The 22219-nt window shown below is 33.6% G+C and overlaps 4 protein-coding genes across 5 annotated transcripts; 3 read left to right on the top strand and 1 right to left on the bottom strand.

Annotated features, from left to right (window-relative positions):
- The first annotated feature begins 1753 nt into the window (after nucleotides 1-1753).
- On the top strand, nucleotides 1754-6102 carry LOC141661987 (sec14 cytosolic factor-like). Its single transcript, XM_074469026.1, has 6 exons — nucleotides 1754-2039; nucleotides 2478-2745; nucleotides 2832-2868; nucleotides 4274-4379; nucleotides 4636-4746; nucleotides 5606-6102. The coding sequence occupies exons 1-6, from the start codon at nucleotides 1845-1847 to the stop codon at nucleotides 5720-5722; spliced, it is 834 nt and encodes a 277-aa protein (XP_074325127.1). The 5' UTR covers nucleotides 1754-1844; the 3' UTR covers nucleotides 5723-6102.
- A 1087-nt stretch (nucleotides 6103-7189) lies between these two features.
- On the top strand, nucleotides 7190-8738 carry LOC141661988 (uncharacterized). The gene is made up of 6 exons (XM_074469027.1): nucleotides 7190-7348; nucleotides 7463-7721; nucleotides 7847-7883; nucleotides 7993-8098; nucleotides 8256-8366; nucleotides 8488-8738. Exons 1-6 carry the CDS (start codon nucleotides 7190-7192, stop codon nucleotides 8602-8604), a joined length of 789 nt encoding a protein of 262 aa, XP_074325128.1. The 3' UTR covers nucleotides 8605-8738.
- LOC141661986 (pentatricopeptide repeat-containing protein At5g50990) lies at nucleotides 7543-12246 on the bottom strand. 2 transcript variants are annotated; one of them, XR_012550191.1, is made up of 6 exons: nucleotides 12068-12246; nucleotides 9902-11898; nucleotides 9632-9683; nucleotides 9231-9380; nucleotides 7969-8174; nucleotides 7543-7677 (listed from the first exon to the last, which is right to left on the bottom strand). XR_012550191.1 is itself a non-coding variant. In XM_074469025.1 (2 exons), the coding sequence occupies exons 1-2, from the start codon at nucleotides 12129-12131 to the stop codon at nucleotides 10382-10384; spliced, it is 1581 nt and encodes a 526-aa protein (XP_074325126.1). In that variant the 5' UTR covers nucleotides 12132-12246; the 3' UTR covers nucleotides 9771-10381. The 2 variants fall into 2 exon arrangements, 1 of the variants encoding a protein (XP_074325126.1); XM_074469025.1 differs by lacking the exons at nucleotides 7543-7677; nucleotides 7969-8174; nucleotides 9231-9380; nucleotides 9632-9683 and having other exon boundaries at nucleotides 9771-11898.
- Nucleotides 12247-17578: 5332 nt separating this feature from the next.
- On the top strand, nucleotides 17579-20762 carry LOC141661351 (floricaula/leafy homolog). The gene is made up of 3 exons (XM_074468339.1): nucleotides 17579-18038; nucleotides 18359-18717; nucleotides 20295-20762. The coding sequence occupies exons 1-3, from the start codon at nucleotides 17600-17602 to the stop codon at nucleotides 20658-20660; spliced, it is 1164 nt and encodes a 387-aa protein (XP_074324440.1). The 5' UTR covers nucleotides 17579-17599; the 3' UTR covers nucleotides 20661-20762.
- Nucleotides 20763-22219: the final 1457 nt, after the last annotated feature.

Consider the following 22219-nt stretch of genomic DNA (forward strand, 5'->3'; position numbering starts at 1 on the left):
TTCATTTTTTACTAACACTAACCCCACTTCCAACTCTCTCATAGGCAGTCTGAAATACAAAGAACCAAAGCCCTCATAACCCAACGCCTTAGTCCCCGCTCTAAAATTTTCTAAACTAATTTCATCAAGGTCTCGGATATGATACACAGTGACTTTACCTCTTACATATTCAGTTCTTGGAACCCACTTTAACTTCCCCCCATGAAACAAAGATAAACTTACAACATCATCACCTTTAACATAAAATAAATGGATGTAAACACATTTAACACACAAATATATATATCCGACTACATTATTTAGTCTTTAGGTATAACACACAAACAAATCAAAGGAAAACAAAGATTGGGTCAACATAATAACTGGATAAACATTCACAAGAACACACATACTAAGAGTTTTAGGCATTATATTGAACCAATCGATCAAAATATACGTTATTTATCAGTAAAACATAATAGGAGGATAAGAGAAATACCAACAGAAGTGTCACCGCTATATGTATTGAATGATCCGCACAATCCAAGCTCGAAAATTGTTAATCGCCACTATAATCACTACTAATATTGAGTTTATGAAGTTTAATTTGAGAGGAACTGAAGTCTTCGCAACTCTAGGGTTCAAAGAGTATACAAAGACATCAATCGTCAGGGAGCAAATTTAGTAAAAAATATTTTTACCCTCCGATATGGGCCTAGATGTCGTTTAAATACCGATACGGGCTAAAGGGAACGATACATAATAATTTAAGGGCCAAAGGGTATGAGTTCATACTTTTGGGGCTGTTAAGTACAACGACCCGTACTTTAAGGGCCAAAAAGTCATTAAGCCAAAAATAAACCGTAAAATGATTAAACTGCCCACTCTGAATGTACATCAATAACCCCTGGAAATTTAATGTGGGGGTAATAATGTCCTTTCACAACATGTTTGCTCTAAAAATTAAAAAAAACTCTCGATTTAACATTTTCGCTTGTAAATTACTTTCAATTATTTTTGCCTGTTTTTTAATATTGTCAGATCACTTGTCCCACCATGTTAGGTCAAATTCAGAGATTTATATATATATGACCCTAAACGTGTAAAATAATTGATTAAACTGTTTTTGTTCTTTTACTGCTACTAGAAAACAGACAAAACTTGTGTAGAGGGAGAGTCCAGAGATTTTTAATGCTGCATGACCCGGTGGCCTGGAAAACTTGGTCGCTCATCAAAATAAATCCTATCTTGTGTAGATATATTTATGTAACATCATCGTCAATATATTGACATATTAAAGTCTTCAGACTTCTTGCAGCCCCATGTCAGCTCCTTAGAGCCCTCTCCATCTCTTTCATATATTTGAGTTACAATAATACATATTATTCTATATATATGGGAACTTTCATTGGATGGATATACCAGTCACAATATTTTATTACGATAGTTTTTACCCAATTTTTATTGCGATATTGCGATTTGCGTCAGCCGTAATGAAATATTGCGGCTGTCTATCCTGTTGAGTAATCAGTTTCATCTAAAATTAAAATTTTAATGTGTTAGAGGAAGTCCCCGATATGATCATATATTTAACACTCCCCTCACTCGAAGGCCCATTTATGGGTCGAAGAGTGGAACATCAGCGCCCATCTTTGGGGTATAATTGTCCGCCAGCCTAAAATCTGATATCATATTGAGTAACCAGTTCATCTACCCCAATAAGATCATATATTTAACATATCCCAACCAAATTGGTCTTGGATAATTTGCCTACATATATTTGCAGTATGTGGTACCATATTCATTTTGTTCATGCATATAGCAAGCTTTAGTAGTAATATATATCCCAGAAAACCCTGCAAAAAATGGAAGGGCAAGTGATGAAGAAGCCAATAAGTAATATTGGAATGGATTCTGATAAAACAGTCCAGGAAGATAAACAAGATGAAGATAACAAATTAGTCATGCACTACAATATTGGTAGCCATATCAACCAGGAAGAGGATTTCAAAGTTGATCTTATGAGAAAGCTTGTCGAAAAGCATGATCCATCTGTTAAGGTAATTAACTAATCTTACTCTAACTTAACTCTGTATGAGAAAAGCTTGTCGAAAAGCATGATCCATCTGTTAAGGTAATTAACAAATCTTTCTCTAGCTTAACTCTCGTTCGCTAACCTTAAGATGTCACAGAAAGACGAATGCCCCAACATGAAACTAATGACGGTGGGAGGACTCAGAACCTCCTTAAACTGAGCTTTGATATCATAACATGAAACAAATTACGGTGGGAGGACTCATAACCTCCTTAAACCGAATTTTGATATCATAACATGAAACAAATTACGGTGGGAGGACTCAGAACCTCCTCAAACCAAGCTTTGATACCATGAAGTGACGAGTCGCTTTAAAACCTTACAGTCCTCAACATGATCTTATGTTATTCAACTCGCTGCCGATAAGTATGCAGAATTTTTTTGTTTTTTTTTGTGATTGAAGGAAGTAGACAATTCTACACTGAGGAGGTTCCTCAGGGCAAGAGATCATGACATAGAAAAAGGCAATGCAATGTTTCTAAAGTATCTGAACTGGAAACAAACGTTCATGCCAAAAGGCTACATATCAGAATCAGAAATATCAAATCACCTGGCACAAAACAAGCAGTTTTTACAGGGAGAAGACAAGCAAGGACGCCCCATCACCGTGTTATTAGGCGGCAGACATTTTCCGAAAAAGATACCTGGCGGTGGTGTTGAAGAACTCAAGCGTATGTTCATCATCACTTCTCTTCCATCACCTTTACAGTCCCGTAAATGCAATGTATATGAGCTCATCAGCTTTGATGTATTGCAGGTTTCGTAGTCTATGCGCTTGAAAAAACATGTTCCAGGTAACAGAAGTTTGATATCAGTAGTGCAACACTAATTTTTAGATTAGTAGTAATTAATATTAAACTTCAATTGATAAAAAGTTTGAAACTAGCTTAAAACTTAAAACAATTGTAATAGCGGTTAATATTCTAAATTTCTAATACTAATCTGGCTCATACTAAGGGTCATTTGGCATATCTGAAACATTTATATGTGAATTATTAATATTTCTGAATAATCTAAATGAATCGAAAATCTGAATGTTAAATGAATAAGATTGTTTAGTATATAATTTTTTTCATGATTTCTTAATGATTAACATTGCGATTATATATTGAAAAATTAAGACTGAATATTTACAATATTAGAATCTATGTAGTATTGAATATTAAATTTAAGTGTAGCACCATATAAGAATGTATGAAGAAATATTGAGCTACTCATTCTTTTTTTTTAATATGACGTTTGATTTTTATGCACACACTTCTAAGTGTTTTGATCGCATACTTAAAATAATAGTTTTCAACATTTTTTTTAATAAAAATAAATAACTAAAACTTTAATTTAGAAAAAAAAAAATTAAAAGATATATATTATCTATGCGGCTAAATAACTTAGAATTATATGCAAAAAAATCAATCGACATATTATAAAATAGAGGAATAATAATAAAATATAAATGTGAAATATAAAGGATGATAAAAAGGTAGGTAGCAGCACATGAATCATTTAAACAAAATGATAAACAAATAAACTAAATGTATGATTCGGTCACATAAGAAATCATTTATGAGCATTCATGGCTAAACAAATGGGGCTAAGTCAATGCATGATAAGTGATTATTGTAATCATTTGTCCATAATTTTTCGTGGATATATTTAACATTAATTTTTTTTGTCTGAATCTAGGTACGTAAGTGTGTTTAACTAACAAAAAATATATTAATGTCATAAGATTAACTTTTATTATAATATAATATTAATTTTAAACCTCACAATTATGATTATAATATTATTATAATTTTGATTAATAATGTAAATGGTATTTATGGTGTGTTTGGTATTGTTGTTGCAGCAGCAACAGCAGCTTTTCACTGAAAAACAGTTAAAAAATTGTTTGTTAAAATTTAAAACCTGCTTTTCGGAAAAGTGCTTTTGGCCTAAAAGCTGTTGTTAGAGAAAGCAAGTCTCCCATGCTTTTAGCAAAAAACTGCTTTTCAGGTGTTGCGAGAAGCAGATGCTGATTTCACCATCAAACCTTACTAAAAACATCATTATTTTTAATTTTTTGCATCAACACATATACGTATCAAAAAAATTACCTAATTTTTACAACAGCACTTTTCTCACCAGCACTTTTTCTAACAGCACAACAATTTTTAACAGCAATCCCAAACAGAACCTTAACTTCCTATAAAAAAACAGGATGCCAGCAGGACAGGAAAAGTTTGTAGTGATATCTGATCTAGAAGGATGGGGATACTCTAATACTGACATCAGGAGCTACATTGCTGCCCTCTCCATCTTGCAGGTATCCGTCTCCCTGTGCTCGGCAATTTCGGAAACAATACGATTTACACGACACAAAATTTTAGTGTTTGTGCTTACCTTTTTAATTATTTGCGATGTTACGTCAAAACTGACATTTCGACTGAATTACTCTTTCATTATTTTATTAATTTGATGTTCTGTAGAAAATTGAAATTGAAGGTTCAAGAAATGAAAAGAGATCAAAAGTTTGAAATCTTTGAATTTTAAAATTTGACAAAATGGTTGTTAAATTGCAGGACTACTACCCGGAGAGATTGGGGAAATTGTTTATAGTCCATGTGCCTTACATATTCATGACTGTATGGAAGCTGGTGTATCCCTTCATCGACAATAATTCCAAGAAAAAAGTATGATTTCCTAACACTGTTTATATTACTACTTTCGTTATTTTAACTAATCAAACACACTCACACACTCGACTCATCTTGTCTATATTACCTCGATGAAATCATAACCGATAAAATAATAAGCTCGCTAAAATAATATTCCCTCCGTCCCGGTAGGTAGTTCGACACGCATTTTAAGGCAGTTATTTAGTATAGTTCCATAACTTATTTTTAAGATTTTTTTTTTTTGAATAAAAATTTAATGTTTGAACTTTTATTCAGAAAAAGAAAATTTTAAAAATAAGTTATGAAACTATACTAAATAAGAGCCTTAAAATGCGTGCCGAACTTTTAATTTGAAATGTTAAGAATCTAGTGGGACGGAGGGAGTATTTTTCTCCGGTCCCAATATAATGGACACAGTGTATTTTACTCCCGGTAAAGTAATGAACTAATTAAAGTAATATTTTTTTTTTATTCCGACTCATTACTCTAAAGAGGTTTAACTGTTCTTTATTTCGTAGAGGAAATGAGGGAGATACTACTACACCAACGTGTGTCTAGATTACCTTATTTGATAATTCATGCATTAATCTATTAAACTAAGTGAAATAATTTTGAAACTGAAATTTTATCACTAAATATTCTGCAAAGGAATATTTGGAGAAGTCCTTCATTCACATAATCATCAAGAATTTAAGCTTTGATTTTTAAAGTTTTGTTAGGCTAAAATCTCTCTAAAACGTTTAAAGCATGTGCATCTACAACAAACTTTTGCGGTAGGTAAAAGAAAGTTACTGATCATGAGTTGTTTGAATGAAATGTTAATTTGAAATTAAAGTACTAATGCTGAGTAATTTGGTTGGTTAATGATACATAGCTGGTGTTTGTGGAAAACAAGAGATTGAAAGAGACACTAATGGAAGACATTGAAGAGAGCCAGATTCCAGCAATCTATGGAGGCAAACTGCCATTAGTTCCTATCCAACATGCCTAGTCTTACTCATCTGCTTGCAGATCCAACATGTTCATGCTTTCTTTTCATTAGTTAGCAGAAATGTTAGCTGTACGTATAAAGATGGACCCTCTATGTATGCGCATCAAGAATCCTAGTGTGTATCGTGGAAACTTTCAGTGATTACGATGGACCCTCTATGTATGCGCATCAAAAATCCTATCATGTATCGCGAAAATTTTCAGTGATTGCGATGTATCCTCTGTGTATGCGCATAAAAAATCCTACTGTGTATCGCGGAAATTTTCAGTGATTGCAATGAACCCTCTATCTATGCGCATCAAAAATCCTACTGTGTATCGCGGAAATTTTAAGTGATTGCGATGAACCCTCTATGTATTCGCATCAAAAATCCTACTGTGTATCGTGGAAACTTTCAGCGATTGCTCCTGTGATTGCTCCTGACCAGACCGCGTATAATACTAGATTAACTCCAAATTACCTGCTTTCTAACCAGAATTTAAGAAAAACATATGACAAACAGACCCTCCAAAAGTTGTCTTTCTACCAAGAATAATAATTTAAATCTGAGAGTTTGAACTTACCTGCGAATAATTTCATGTTTTTTATAAAATCCATAAGTGTCTGCAACATCACATGTTAAATTCTTGCTCATAATAAACAAAGTTGAAAACAATATCACATCTGGATTCGACTCTGTTCACTTCACATCATAGGACCCATAAATAATTTGCACAAGCTGGGAAAAAATTTTAATTCAATTATTGTTCAGACTGTACACTAGAGTGAAATCAGAAATGTGAGTCGGCATTAACATGATCTGGATATTTTAGTTCTACTCTTCTAGATGATTGATCTGACTTTATGTAGCTATAGCAAGTAACTAACAAACAGCTAATATAAGTAGTTGACCAACAATGAATCAGACATATATCACTTGTAGTCTATGTTTCTCGGACTCGGCGTAAGTGTCCGATATGGATACGTGTGCAAGTGTCAAACTCGGCAACATTTTGAAAAATGTACATGTTCTTGGCTTAAAATAAGTATCCAAATCCGACTGTTTATGTCCGAGTGTCAAGTGTCTGACACGGGCACTCCAAGATAAAATGAAGAGTCCGGGTTACATAGCATGTAGTTGTAACATGAGCTTTGAATTTTTTTACTAGTACATGCATACTGGTGCTATCATGTGATATTATAAAATTCTACATTCCAAGTCTCCCTGAGACCCTGACAATGTAAGCCATTTTTGACTCTTCAAATGGAAATTTATTTACAAGCTAGATAGAAAGCTGGCTATCTATAGTTATTTATTCTGCATTTATACCTCCTTCCTTCTCTTCTACTTGAGCTAGATCTTCTTCTTATGCATCCACCATCAAACTTCTAACACACAGATACACCTAGTCTGTGACCAAGTTTATAAACACATACACTGAACATATTTTTCGGTATTAGACAGTTCAGGAAGCGATAAAAGTACTGATGGAGCAAAGAATTGGCTACGATTCTGAACAAATAACGAGAAAGGAAGGAGCAGCAGCAGAGATGACTGTCAAATATGATGGAAAAAATGATATGGTGGAGCAAAGCAAAGTGGATGCCATGAGAAACTTTGCTGAAAAGCATGATCCCTCCGTGAAGGTTCTGAGTCCAACTATTGCACAAATATGAACCTTTTCCTATATGCAGTTGTGTAATAACTTGTGTTTACTAGCATTTTTATCAAAGTTTCAGTTAAAATTGATTGGTTTTCAGGATGTAGACAACTTAACGCTCAGAAGATTTTTAAGAGCGCGCGACCATGATGTAGAAAAAGGTTCTACCATGCTTCTAAAATATCTGGCATGGAAAAGATCATTCATCCCAAATGGTCGTATATCCATACATGAAATCCAAAATGAGATTGCGCAGAATAAGCAGTTTATGCAGGGTTTTGATAAACAAGGACGTCCAATAACTGTCATTTTTGGCTGCAAACATTTCCAAAACAAAAAAGGCGTTGATGAGTTGAAGCGTATGTTTATCTTTCCACTATTCTGATTATATTACTTCAGTTTTCTAAGCTTAAGATAAAACCTTTCTGCTTAGATTAAATCGGCTAGTTCTAAAATCTCATTCTGTAGTCTCTTCAAACTTCAGGTTTTGCAGTATTTGCACTTGAAAAGTTATGCTCAAGGTATATCATTTTAACACTCATCTCAAACACACACAATACTCATCTCAAACAGACACGAATAATTTTGATCGAATAACATACTTACCAAAGTCAATCTTTGGCAAACCAGAATGCCGACGGGGCAGGAAAAGTTTGTAGTCATTGCAGATCTCAAAGGATGGGGATACTCAAATTGTGATGTTCGAGGAATGCTTGGTTCTCTCTCCATATTGCAGGTCTGGTCATCAGCTTTACTCCGATATTTTTGCACCATCAGCACATTAATGACACTGTTTAAAAATCTGGGAGCTCCTGCAGTCATACAAAATGATATTATTACATGTTAATCACATTTGACATTATGTATAGTTAATTAACTTGTGTTAATGGCAGGATTGCTACCCTGAAAGACTGGGGAAACTGTATATTGTCCATGTGCCATATGTCTTCATGAAAGTTTGGAAGATGGTCTATCCATTCATTGACAATAATACAAAAAAGAAGGTAATATCAAAGATTAACGTGTGTTCGAGTAGCTCAAAGGAAGAAGGTTCTGTTAAGCACAAATTGCGCATATACAGCATAGCTAGTTATTATATTCTCATGTTGGTTAATTTAAATACAGATTGTATTTGTGGAAAATAAGCAACTGAAAGCAACGCTGCTTGAGGACATTGAGGAAAGCCAGCTTCCACAGACTTATGGAGGCAGATTGCCCCTCATTCCTATCCAGGAGAGCTAACTTTAAAGAACTATTAAGTTTGTTCTTTGGCACTATGTTTTGGTCCCTTTCTTTCAGCAATGCAGTTATATACATTAAACTTAAGCAAAATAGTATCATCGGACATGTTAAATGATACACTCTTTACAACCTCATATCAGGGCATACTGCAAACGCACCACCAAAGTTTAAGAAATTTTAAGGGTTTAAAATTCCTCCTTTCTTAATTATAACTTTTCACACATCTGGATTTCGACAATTGCAGTCATTTTAGCAATTGCAGAAAATGCAGAATTAACCATCTTCTGGGGATGTTTGGTGTCGAAAGTAATTTGCAGGTTTTCCTCGTATATATCAGCCATGATGCCACTTGACCAACAAGCGCCAAACTTATGTTGCAATTGTTTTTCCCTACTGTTAATTTAGCTAGTGCAATTACGACTTCTCATGATCTAGTATTGACCAAAGATAGAGATATCATGGCCTAGAATTGTCTGATCAAAACAAAACCATACAAGGATCAATAGCTACAAAAAATTTAGTAAGAAACCAATTTTTAGATAAGTTCAGATTATTAACTAATAAGATGGTTAATCCTGTAGATATGACTGAAAAATTAGAATAATATGAGTAATAAAATTATTTACCTTATAGCCACGCAGCTGGCAACCTCTAGTGCAAAAATATGAAAGAAAGAGTCTTTTGGCACTGCAACTATTTTAGATGCCTCTGGGGATTAATAATTGCAGAGCAACAGGTTTAGCATTCCACTCGTGATATACTGATATCCCGTAGAACTGAAATAGCCATGCAGTAGTTAGTCCTCTTGGATGATTTTCTTGATAGAGTAATGGTCTAATAGTCTATTATTCTTTTTCATTTTCTGTTAGGAAACCTTTTTTATCAGAGTTTGGAATACAATCACAACCTAGTTTGTGGGGGAAACTACATCTGAATATGGTAAAAGATAAAATATATTTTTAACAAAGTACTGAGTGCAATTGTGGTCAGTGATATACTAAAAGTAAGTCAAGCACAAGTAACAAACCTTTGTACTTCATAAGAGTCCCTTTGTTCCTGACTAACAGTACTCCAAATTTCTGCAAATATTTTTTAAAATTCTTTCATAAAAACAATATATTTTCATACATCTTTGTTTAAACAAAAGTTTAGAATCTGTCTGCTTATTCAAATGAGAAGTCACCATGTTAGTATTGTACATGCTCCATCAAATACATGCAAAAGTCAAAAGCAACTAATAATCACAAACAGTGCAAGTGCAATGCTTGACTGAAAAATAACGTAATAATGAAGAAACCTTTCAAAAGTATCACTTAAGCAGCGCAAAGGTCTCCACATCATCTCCAGTGCGCACTCTGAATGAAAACTTAGTAGTAGCAGCTGCAATGCTTATGTATAAAATAAATGTACATGCTACATCAATTTATTGTGGTTTGAATTTCTACGCTGCACACACTATGCTGCAACAAGCCTGAAGGAAACTCGGATCAATAGGGTTGAAAACGTAAAAGGGAGAACCCCAGAACCAGAAGGCGAAGCATGCAAGAAGTTTGCTTATGGATGGTTAAGTGCAGACCAGACTCCTAACAAAAACCAACCTCAGTTACTCTGCTCACTGAAGAAGCCAAACCAGCTGGTTTGCATTAACTTATAGAAAATCTGAGCAAACAGGGTACAACCCATCCCGGTCACAAAACATGCTATCACATCCTTCATGCATCACTTTGAATAACTTACAAGAGATCCTGAGCTATACCAGGTAGGCAATTAAGAGTGACTACCAAAAATCTCCACAAGTACATGAACCACCTTCAAACCGGTGAAAGCGGATCCGGTCCCTTACAATTATGACCCTGTTTAATATTCGAGACACTATCTTCATCCAATAGTGGCAATCAATACAAGTACGAAGGTTCTTTGAAATTTGAATTTCAGTTCCAGGGCTTGATTTAAGTATGGCATAGGTCACTGCCAATTTCTCGCTATGATAATTAAGATTTTGCTCCTTTTCCTCTTCGGATATATCCATTAAAACAAGGTCTGTGCTAGGGATAAACCCCGCCATTTTTGTTCGAGATATCAATCGTTCTAGTACCTTGTATATTGCTGCAGTCTCAGGGTGTGAATGATCACCGGACTTGAAGTGGTGTATTAATCCACCAGTTTCAACCCAACTCTTTCCACTACCTTTACGAACCCCTTTCCTTTTCATCCCATCCCTAACTCTTGCAGCACTATCCCAATCTCTTAAAGAGCTATAGATGTTAGATAGCAAGACATAATCTCCACTCTCAAGACGGGATATCTTTTCTACTGCAACTTCAGCCATATCAGAATTTCTGTATGTTCTGCAAGCACTAAGGAATGCCCTCCATATTACAACATCAGGCTCCACCAGCATTTTCTTAATTACATCATAAGCTTCCTCTAAAAGACCGGCCCGGCCCAAAAGATCAACCATTGCTCCATAATGTTCTATTTGTGGATGAACCAAGTAACGGGTTTCCATCAGATCAAAAAATTTGCGACCTTGCTCAATTAAACCCGAGTGACTACATGCTGTTAAAATTCCTATAAAAGTAATAGCATCTGGTGAAATATTTTCCTCCTCCATCATTGCAAATATTGCAATTGCATCAGAAGCAAGCCCATGAACCGCAAAGCCATTAATCATAGAATTCCAAACAGAAACATCTTTTTTCTGAACACTGTCGAAAATCGCCTTGGCCTCCTCAATTCGTCCACATTTTGAATACATGTCTATCAGTGCAGAAGACAAAATGTAATTAAGTTCAACTTTTCTCTCAATCATCATTTTATGAATCCACTTAGCATGATCAAGAGCTCCAGTTCGTGAACATCCAGTCATAATGGATGCAAACGTAAAACCATCAGGTTCAAATTTCGACCTCAACATCTTCCTAAAGTAACTAAATCCCTCCTCATAATGCGCATTTTTAACGCAACCTCCAATTACTGAATTCCACGAAACCAAATCTCGGGTACGCATTTTCTCAAACACCTTCTTCGCAACATCAAACTCTCCTATCTTCATAAATTTCGCAATCATCAAATTGGACTCAACAACACCAAATTCCAAACAATGAACTTCATCAAACAATCGTCGAGCAAAAACTGGTCTATTACAAGATATATAAACCGATACGAGCAACGACACGAGAGACGGGCACCTTCCATAACCGAGTTTAATAATGCTAGAATGAGTTCTGCTTGCAGTTATTAAATTAGGTGAAATTCTGCATTCTTCAAGTACTCTAAAATGTGTCCCATAATCTGAAATTATTAATCTTTTATCAGCGTCAATAATAGGTGAGCGAGTATCGAACTCAGAATCGAGACCAAGACCCCGAGCGAAAACAACATAATAATAAAACATTTTATGCAATTTTAAAACATTTTATGCAATAATAAAATAATTAGAAACTAAAAAGGGAGAAGTAACCTGTATAAATGTTGATGATTGCAGCTGTGTGATTGAAACGCCTAAATAAAAAACGAGTGAGCATTTTTTTTCAACAAGTATTATTTACATTTATATATTAATTTGTGTAAAAATATAGAGTGGTTTAGATAATTTGTAGTAAAAGTCTGAAAAAATGAGCTTGGCGCCATGAATGTTACACTGACCTCCATTGACAGAGCTTAGTCGGGTCATGGACTGATAGTTCTTGTTTGGGCTTCCAATTGGGTCGAAATTACGTGAACATGGGTCATTACAAAGTATGTTTTTCGAACTTTTACCGGGGACTCGATAAACGAATAATCTCGTCAAATAAATAATTGTTTCCGGTTTCAACATAATAAATACAGTGTATTTTTAATTTCGATAAATAAATAATCCCGTTAAATTAATAAAAAAATTCGGTCTCGGACATATTCATTTATAAAGGTTTAACTTTTACTTGAGTCCGAAGTTGAAATTACCTTGTGAATCTAAATAATTTAAAATTTTAACATTGTTCATATATAATAAATTTAACATGGTATAAATTTTAAAATTAAATGTATTTATGGTTTTATTAATTTGGACTAAAAAAAGTTTAATTCATTTTATTCGAGATTTTATAAATTTTTAGTATTGTTGCTTGCGAATTGAGTTTGGATAAATAAATTTTTATATTTTGATTCAAATTTTGAATTTCGGCGGAGCTCAATTTTTGAGTCAAGCTTGAACTCAGAACTTAAAGTTTTTGGATTTGGGTATAATTATTGGAACCCCTAATTAATGTATGACGGAATAAATAATAACAAGAAGATCTTATTTTAATAGAGGTAAATAAATCATCTACCGGCATATGTATAAAGAAAGAAGGTACAGAATACCCCATTTTCCAGTCTCAACTGTCCAAAATATTCAGATGCGCGCGGACTACCCAAAATACCGATGAATTATGCATTATAGCAGTGCGTATACAACCTTCAGTTTTTTTGTAAAAAATACGCATGTCGGACATGCGCATTCACTAAAAACAAACAACTGAATACGCATGTTAAACATGTGTATCCTTCATAAATTTTTAAAAAACGAAATTCACATGTTGGACATGCGTATTCAACAAGTAATTTGGGCACTTCGTCCCGCCAAATGGTATTTTGGGCACTAAGCCTCCAAATGATTGTTATTTTGGTTTTTCACCCTATGTATAAATTAGCAATACACTTGAACCTCTCGACTAAGATGAAGTAATATTTGATAAAATAATAATCTCGTCAAAAATATTTTTTTTTTCCTCCTTCCAATTTTATAGAAATAATGTAATATTATTTCTAATAAATAATATTTTTTTAGATAGCGAAACTATTACTGTCAAAACTTGATAAACGAATACATTCAAATTTTATTCATTTAACGAATTATTCATTTATCAAGATTAAAAATATACTGTCTTTATCATATTGAGACTGTAAAAAAATATTTATTTAACGAGATTATTCGTTTAGCGAATATTCATTTATCGAGATTATACCGTATTGAGTTCTCCTAGATACCAAAGGAAAACTAGCTTGTACCCGCTTCCCAGTAGTATTGATGAAATTGCATTCAACTTAGATATCGGACAAATGAAGGAGCTGGAAAAGAATGTGTAAAGCTTATCTCTTTTTTCTTCGTTTTTTCACGGTGCACAAGTAAACGTCATTCATTCTTTCCCGGTGACAATTTCAGAGGCGTATCGTACACTGCCTCGCGCCATTGAGTTATGTGTCGTCATGTCATTGGCTTATCTTATTATGTTCACTGTAAACCTAATTTCTCCAAGAGTTCCTGTACTAGTACAGTCTTTTATTACTACTATAAAGACTGATTATGAAGAGCAATAATAGTACTTCACATCTTAAATGTAGAGAAGAAGTGTTCAAAAAACTTTTTTATAAGAAATTTAAATATTCACCTACATAACTATATACTGCTAGGACTTTTCTCTTTTGTTGGTATGATTTAATTTTAAATAGAGATTCAAAAAGACAAAGTTATATTTCAAGAGTAATTTTTAACTTTCACATAAAAAAAGGACGAATATATAAAATTACCCTCATATTGATTTTTTATTTTAATGCTTGTTTACGACATCTCCGCGGTTTACTTGGTTCACGTGGTTTGCAGGCTATTACATGAGCCCATAGGGTTTAGCCAGAGCGTAGCCGAAGGATATCGGCTGTACATACAATAACAAAAATGACTGGCTAAATAGTGTGAAATAGTGATTATCTAAAATTTATTGAATCTGTAACAAAATTTTCTTCAATGGGGTTGGCTATAATGATTAGGTATATTTTGAAAATAGTATGTAATCATTATTTCACGTTGTTATAAATAGAATATTTTATTTTAATATAATAACATATGATGTTGTATTTGGCTACAGGTATATAGAATTTTAACAAATATGATCAACGGTTGACTATATTTTTAGCTAACATTGGAGTGCATACTTTTTTTATAAAAAATTTATAATTGATATATACTAGTTGGTAACCCGTGCGAAGCACGGGTCCGAAATTTAAAGTAATAGTATCACATTATTATTTACATAAAACTGAAAGTCATAATACGTGCAAAATACAGATCTAAATATAATATAGAAAATGCTGTTAAAATATGTAATTAAAAAAATTGAAGTTAAGTATAACTCTAAAATTTCACCGTATAGTTCTAGTTATGCATGCACCTAATTATTTACTTATATAAATATGACATGTTAATTTACTAATACGATTATTTTAAATTAAACCGACGCTCGGATGTTTAGCAACAAATAAAAAGTGAAGGAAAATATAATTTACAGAGAGTAGAAGTTATTTTTTGTCGGTTGAGATTTTATTACATAAAATTTTAAAAATAGTTGTATAATTTTCTAGTGAGTGCCAATATTTATGACCTAAACATTATTTTCTTATTAGTATAGATAGCCCAAGACTAAAAATATCGAATTAATATTTGTAGAGAATTATTCATCATCTATGTGAAACATGAATTAACATTAATATATTAATATTAATATTAAATTGGTACCTGCAAAAAATAGTTATGTGATTAAAAAGAATCGAATCAATTATGAAATTTTCCACTATAATTCTAGTTTTGAATTGTTTTACTTGATATAGAAATCTAACATATTAGTTTTATTTTTGTGAAACGAATTGTATCTCTATCTTATAAAACAAATATATGTTCTTTAGATAATTTAATATTATTTAATTATCGATAAAAATTAATTTACAAATTAAAAGTAAATAGATGTTATTAAACTTAATTTAATATTACTTAATATAATCTAAACACAACCCATACATTTGTTACTCTTAAAATATGTTTTTAATTTAAAGTAAATAAACGTTATGATGGACAATAATAAATATAATCGTTAAATCAATAATTTTCAGTTTAAAAGTTAATAAACGTTACTAAAGCCATTTGCTATTACTTAATTATTTTTAAAATAATACTATAGAAAATAAAGTTTACTGAGAATAGAAGTCGATTCATGTTAATAGTTTACTTTGTAGTCAGTAGTTTTTCAAAATAAAAGTAAATATATGTTATTTTACTTAATTTCACGTAACTTAATAAATTTTTAATATAATTTATAAATAAATAAAGTTTATAGAGAATATAAGTCAATTCGTATTAATAATTTACTTAGTCTGTCTGTAGTTTTTCTAAAATTAAAAATAAATATAAGTTATTTTACTTAATTTAACGTAACTTAATAAATTTTTAATATAATTTACAAATCGTTTAAAAAATATTTTTATTTTATAAAGTAAATAGACGATTGGATTAACACTAACTAAAAAGAAAATAAAATTTAAAAAGAATAGAAGTCAATTTGTGTTAAAAATAAAGTTTATTGAGAATAGAAGTCAACTTATATAAGTAGGAAAATTTGGTACTTTGGTACTTTTATCATCAAATTAATAAAGAGTATAAATGGTATTTGACCTATATTTTTAGCTAAGGGTTTTTAACATTGGAGATGCTCTTAGTGTGCATTAATGAGCAGTTTTATCTTTTCCCAACTTTTTTTGCTCTCGAAACAAAAATCTTGCTATGAAAGTAGTATTTACCTTCCAAAAATTATGTTGGAAATTCCTTAGTAGCTAGGGTATAATACAAGTGTTTGAAGAAAGTATGAAATGAAAGTGAGAGATGAGCTGATGGTGGCACTATGATCTAGGGAGAGACTGGATAATAAGATACTCTTATGACAAATGTCATGAATGAAGAGAGCTCTTATTAATACCAAGTACGATAACAGGCTTTAATTTGCTTAATAACAGGGCTAGCTAGGGCTTTGCAGTTTTGTACCCTCGTCATCAGAATCTCTCTCTTTTACACTAAGCATATTTTGCTGTATGCATATATCTCTCTTTCCATATCACGTTGACCTATGAAATCTCTCTCTCTCTCTCTCTCTCTCTCTCCCTCTCTCCCTCTCTCTCTCTCTCGCTCTCCCTCCCTCTCTCTCTCCCTCTCCCCCTTCAGTTTCAACTGTACAAATATTAGCTAAAAAGTTTTATATACACATATTGATATCAGTCCGCCTATTCCAATTGTACACTCCTGATTGTCTCTTGGATAATTAGTTCAGTTGGAATAGTTAGATTGATAAATATGTTAATATAACCTTTTCTATAGTGAGAGTAATAATTGTAAACAATATGCTAGAAAAATGTTAGGTAACTGAACCGTAACACGCAGATTTTTAAAGTAGTTGAACCGGAACTGTGAACCACGTCTCAGTTTCGGTTCGGATCGGTTAGAAATTAGGTAAGTTATGCAGATTGATGTTGTTTAGTGGTGAATTATATCTCTATGCTTGTGTGTTGCATACTTGTATCCCAAGTATGATCCGGTTAGGGAGTTGCTAGTCCCAACCCAACTAGACCATATAATAGACCCCAAGAACTGTATATGCTAGCAGTCTTGCTGGATATACATTTCCAATAATTAGTAATTTATTATTATTTTTTTAGATTTAATTACCAAAGTCAGGTAAGAGCAGGAAAAGCAAAAAAGTAGGCAATAGTACTTGTACGTTAATCTGCAATACGTGTTTTACTGTTGCATATTTACTAAGACATGGCCATTTACTCAAACAACCCTATCTTAATTATGTCCCTGTCCTGAAAAAAGATGTCCATAATTATATGTCCGCAAAAAAATTTCACTGAGTAGGTGTAATACGAGAGATTGATGTGAATTTAGTAGTGGTGGCATTACTTTATCCGCGCTCAAATTTTTTGTTTAGAATTTTTAACGACATCAAAATTACGAATAGTCTATCATTCCTGATCGCTTAACGTGAACTAGCGCCTCTTTTAATTTTATAAAACAGTAATATCACTACTGGACAAAGTCCAACTTCTCATATCTCTCAAATGTGTATTTAAACCTACACAAATTGTCTAGCTAGAAGACATTTAAGAAGAAAACACACACTATTTCTCCAAGGAAATCAAGAAAAAAATTGTTATGGATCGTACTAACAATGATGCATTTGTGATCAAATGGGACACAAGAAACCACTGTCTTCCTCCACCACCACCACCTGCAATGCAACCAAACAGGCTCTACGAAGCGCCGCCACCACCGGTGTTTTCAGTGGGCCGAGAAAGCAGGGAAGTGAGTGGGCTTGTGGAGCTGTTTCAGGCCTACGGCATTAGGTATTACACGGCTGCGAAGATTGCTGAGTTGGGCTTCACTGTCAACACACTTCTTGATATGAGAGATGAGGAGCTAGATGAGATGATGAATAGTCTTTCTCAGATTTTTCGTTGGGATCTTCTTGTTGGTGAAAGATATGGCATCAAAGCTTCTGTTAGAGCCGAGCGTCGTCGTCTCGATGATGAAGATGATTCTCGCCGGTTGCGCCATTTTCATGATACTGCTGTTGATGCGCTCTCTCAAGAAGGTGAGTTTTTGGAATTTATACCGTTTGACAATCACAAGTCGAACAACTAACGTGGACGAAAATTTTACCACAATAAAGTGAATGTCGTTAAATCATGTTAAACTACGTACAATTTAGTCCAATCAAATATTAAATCACTTTAGCGTACAAATTTAAGCTTAATTTCAAACAGTGTGATTTTAGTAGTTATGTTAGACTACGTACAATTTAGTCGAAACATTACTAAATCACTTCAGTGTCCAAATTTAAGCTTAATTCCGAGAAGTGTGATTTTAGTAGTAATTTATTTATTAGTCCTTAATACTAAAATTAACTAATAGGATTATCCGAGGAGCATGTTCAACAAGAGAAGGAAGCAGCGGGGAGTGGCGGCGGAGGGGCTTGGGAGGCGGTGGCTGCCGGAAAGAAGAAGCAACGACGAAAGAAGGCCAAGTCGAAGATAGGATCAATGGAGGATGATGAAGCTGATAGTGATCAGGCGGCTAACACTAATGATGACAATGTCGCAACCGTTGAGAGGCAAAGGGAGCATCCGTTTATCGTGACGGAACCAGGAGAAGTGGCTCGGGGAAAAAAGAACGGCCTGGATTACTTGTTCCATCTCTATGATCAGTGCCGCGATTTTCTTGTCCAAGTCCAGAGCATTGCCAAGGAGAAAGGTGAAAAATGTCCCACCAAGGTATGCTCAATTACTAGTTCCTATGCAATATTTGTACGTCTTTCACGTTGTTCTAAAAATCGGTGATTAATAGGGCTTAATCGCTAGACGTTGACTAATCGGCTCGATAATGCAAAAAACGGATATAAATTGTTTTTTTTGCAGGAGAGAGGGGTAGTAAATAGTGGTTTACTCTATTGTGAGAATCAGCTATTAGTAGGGATTAATCGCTAGACGGTGAATAATCGTCTCGATAATGAAAAATCATAAATAAACTGTTTTTGGTGCAGTAGACGGATGGGGTACTAGATAGTGGTTCACTCTGTTCTAAAAATCGGTGATTAATATGGATTAATCGCTAGGCGGTGACTAATCGACTCGATAATGCAAAAATTGGATATGAATCATTTTTTGTGCAGTAGATGGGTAGGGTAGTAAATAGTGGTTCACGTTATGAAAATCAGTGATTAAAAGGGATTAAAATCTTGACGGTGACTAATCGACTCGATAACGCAAAAGGCGGATTTTTGCAAAGTAGAGGGGGTAGTAAATAGTGGAATGAGTATAGTAGAGTTAGAATATTAACTACCTCAATAACTGTCAAATTCAAAATTACTGTTGATTGGACACCTTTTAATTGAATGTGGTAACATGATACAACATGATACAGTCTGGTGCAAGGAAGGGATTGATGAAGCTTAGCTATATAGGGTGTACGGGCTTACACTATTAGCCCTGAGTTTCTACAGACCCGACCCGACCCGACACTTCATTTAGTTTTTCTAGTCCCATGCCTCTGTTCAGACCTTCCTGCATTTATCTTGCCAGATTCTTTTTTTAACCCATAAAGCAACCCTCTTTATACCAGATCATAAAGTACCAATGCATAACGTCACTATACTCCTACATTTAGTAGAGGTAATTCATGTGAGCTGGATTTTACCCAACATCTATATTCATCGGAAGTTACGATATATCTCGGCGTACATTCTAAAACACGTAAATATTCGAGAAATACTATGTATCCCAAATATTTACCCAAACTTTTTTTCAAATAATGTGTCAATGTAAATATAATAACATTTTTTTAATTATAATATGGGACCATGCGTATGTAATTATCGTCTCAAATTAAAATTCGCCATTTGTCATGTCATGTCATCTGGGAAAAATTTGGGAAATCTAGTATTACTTTAAATATATACTACCACTATGCGGGGAAATGTATCTTCACGTTACGAGTTGACCGAAACATAAAAATGTGTAAAAAAAAACTTTCATGTCAGAAAATAATACTCCCTATGTCACATGTATACATTGGGGATGAGGGTTCGACACGCATTTTAACGCTCCTTTAATATATAGTTCCATAAATTATTTTTTTCTAAATAAAAATTTAATATTTAGAGTTAATACAAAATTTTTTTTATAACAAATTATAAAAATATACCTTAAATTCACCTTCAAATGCATATCTGAGATAAAAAAAACATGTATATAATTGAATGGGACGGAGGGATCAGGCTATTAAGGTGCATACATAGTAGAAGTTTAATCGGTTGAATTGTGTTGGTTTGTGAGCATTTTAAATACTGCAGGTTACAAACCAGGTGTTCAGGTACGCGAAGAAAGCAGGAGCAAGCTACATTAACAAGCCCAAAATGCGACATTATGTGCACTGCTACGCGCTTCATTGCCTGGACGAGGAAGCCTCTAATGCACTACGAAGATTATACAAAGAACGCGGAGAGAACGTTGGAGCTTGGAGGCAGGCTTGTTACAAACCTCTCGTGGCCATTGCAGCTCAAAAAGGCTGGGATATCGACCTCATCTTTAACACACATCCCCGGCTTTCTATCTGGTATGTCCCAACCAAGCTGCGCCAGCTTTGCCATGCTGAGCGCAGCTGCGTCGCAGCTTCTGCAGCTGCGACGACTGGTGGTACTCATCACCTGCCTTTCTAAAACGTTGGATCAGTGAAACCTGTGTACTGATTCACATCTTGCATTTCTGATCCTGTAACACTTGAAGGAACGCTTAATGTCTTCTATTCCTGTAACCCTTGAAGGAGCTTTCAATATAGTATTACTTTTGAGTAAAATGTGATTCTTTACTTAAATTCTGTGTTGTTGAAATTGCTTTACTTAAGAAATTAGGCTTCCAAAATGAAAATAAGCAGGGAGTATCTAGTAAGGGGCACGGGGACACGCTAAAATTATTTTGGCAAAAAAAAACAGCCCAAAATTATACTTGATCTTTGTAAAGATTCGTAATCGTTTATGTACAAACCTAAGGCGCTATAACAAATTTATTATGCCTATCATAAATACTACTCCCTCTGTCATGTGTATACCGTTTCCTTTTTGGGACGTTCCTCTCAATTGTGTACGTTCAAAAAATGATAAAGTTTTATAATATAAAAAATAACTACACCCACTTATATTCACTACTTTTTTCCACTAAACGTACTTTAAATATTAATTGGTCTCATCACTTTAGAGCATCTCCAATGGTGTTAGGTAAAATGATTGACTAAAATAATTTAAAATAATCGATATGTAAAATTTGTTGAACCTGTAATGTGATTTTCCTCGGTGGAGTTAGCTATAATGATTAGCTATATTTCAAAAAGAGCATGTTATTATTATTTGAAGTTATTATAAAAAGAAAGTATTAATTTTATATGGTAACTGATGACATGGAATTTCACTACAGGCTAGGTGGGGTTTAACAAATATAGCCAATATAAAAAAGTTGGCTAAAATTATAGATAAGGGTTTGTTCCATTGGAGTGATAATTTTTTTAGATATTCTCTATAATTTTTATTTTTGGTATGCCACCTAGACTTTTAGATAAGGGCTTCTTATGGTTGGAGATGCTCTTACCCATTTTTTTTACTTTTCTCAACTAAATTACATTTTCAATAAAAAAACTAAATTACATTTATTCTTAACTTTCGTGTCACGTCTGCTACGTATACTAATCATAATCAATGAGACATAAGGAGTATAAATTAAGCCCATTTGGCTATCCAACAACCAAAATCCAACAAGTTAAAGCAGAGAACTAGAATCCTAAGTTAGCATGAAATTGGGAGCACGTTAACTAATGATTCTAATGAACAACTCCATAAGACTCCTATACTGATGTCAAGAATCCAGATTATTTTCCACGCTAATTCTTTTCCAAATATCAGAAGAAAAAATGAAGGGTAAACTGAATTCACATAGAAGCTCACAGATCACATCATAATGAACCAAGGCAACAATGTATTCTCCATGGTAATAATGGTTACAAGGAATACAAATTACTTCTTGGTCCTCTCTCATCATCAATCCAATCCTTGCAAGCCATACAAATTACATTGTTATCCTTTTGACAAAGTCATGCCCTGTGCTGAAACAATCAAAACAAAAATACTCTCCAAGACTTTGCAACTGGAGGTCTACACTCCAAAGCACCCTTACAAACTAAAATTGTCATCTCGCGTTCTTCATTCAAGTTCCCACCACTATCATCATC

Source organism: Apium graveolens, chromosome 5 (genome assembly GCF_009905375.1).
Source record: "Apium graveolens cultivar Ventura chromosome 5, ASM990537v1, whole genome shotgun sequence".
NCBI classification, from domain to species: domain Eukaryota; kingdom Viridiplantae; phylum Streptophyta; class Magnoliopsida; order Apiales; family Apiaceae; genus Apium; species Apium graveolens.

Excerpts from the sequence above, each read along its gene's own strand:
- LOC141661351 (XM_074468339.1), top strand. The coding sequence starts at position 17,600 with ATGGATCGTACTAACAATGATGCATTTGTGATCAAATGGGACACAAGA. Across the intron at positions 18,039-18,358 it reads TGATGCGCTCTCTCAAGAAG|GATTATCCGAGGAGCATGTT; the intron begins GTGAGTTTTTGG and ends ATTAACTAATAG. Across the intron at positions 18,718-20,294 it reads GTGAAAAATGTCCCACCAAG|GTTACAAACCAGGTGTTCAG; the intron begins GTATGCTCAATT and ends TAAATACTGCAG.
- LOC141661987 (XM_074469026.1), top strand. The coding sequence starts at position 1,845 with ATGGAAGGGCAAGTGATGAAGAAGCCAATAAGTAATATTGGAATGGAT. Across the intron at positions 2,040-2,477 it reads AGCATGATCCATCTGTTAAG|GAAGTAGACAATTCTACACT; the intron begins GTAATTAACTAA and ends TTGTGATTGAAG. Across the intron at positions 2,746-2,831 it reads TGGTGTTGAAGAACTCAAGC|GTTTCGTAGTCTATGCGCTT; the intron begins GTATGTTCATCA and ends GATGTATTGCAG.
- LOC141661988 (XM_074469027.1), top strand. The coding sequence starts at position 7,190 with ATGGAGCAAAGAATTGGCTACGATTCTGAACAAATAACGAGAAAGGAA. Across the intron at positions 7,722-7,846 it reads AGGCGTTGATGAGTTGAAGC|GTTTTGCAGTATTTGCACTT; the intron begins GTATGTTTATCT and ends TTCAAACTTCAG. Across the intron at positions 8,367-8,487 it reads ACAATAATACAAAAAAGAAG|ATTGTATTTGTGGAAAATAA; the intron begins GTAATATCAAAG and ends ATTTAAATACAG.
- LOC141661986 (XM_074469025.1), bottom strand. The coding sequence starts at position 12,131 with ATGCTCACTCGTTTTTTATTTAGGCGTTTCAATCACACAGCTGCAATC. Across the intron at positions 11,899-12,067 it reads AATCATCAACATTTATACAG|ATTATGGGACACATTTTAGA; the intron begins GTTACTTCTCCC and ends TAATAATTTCAG.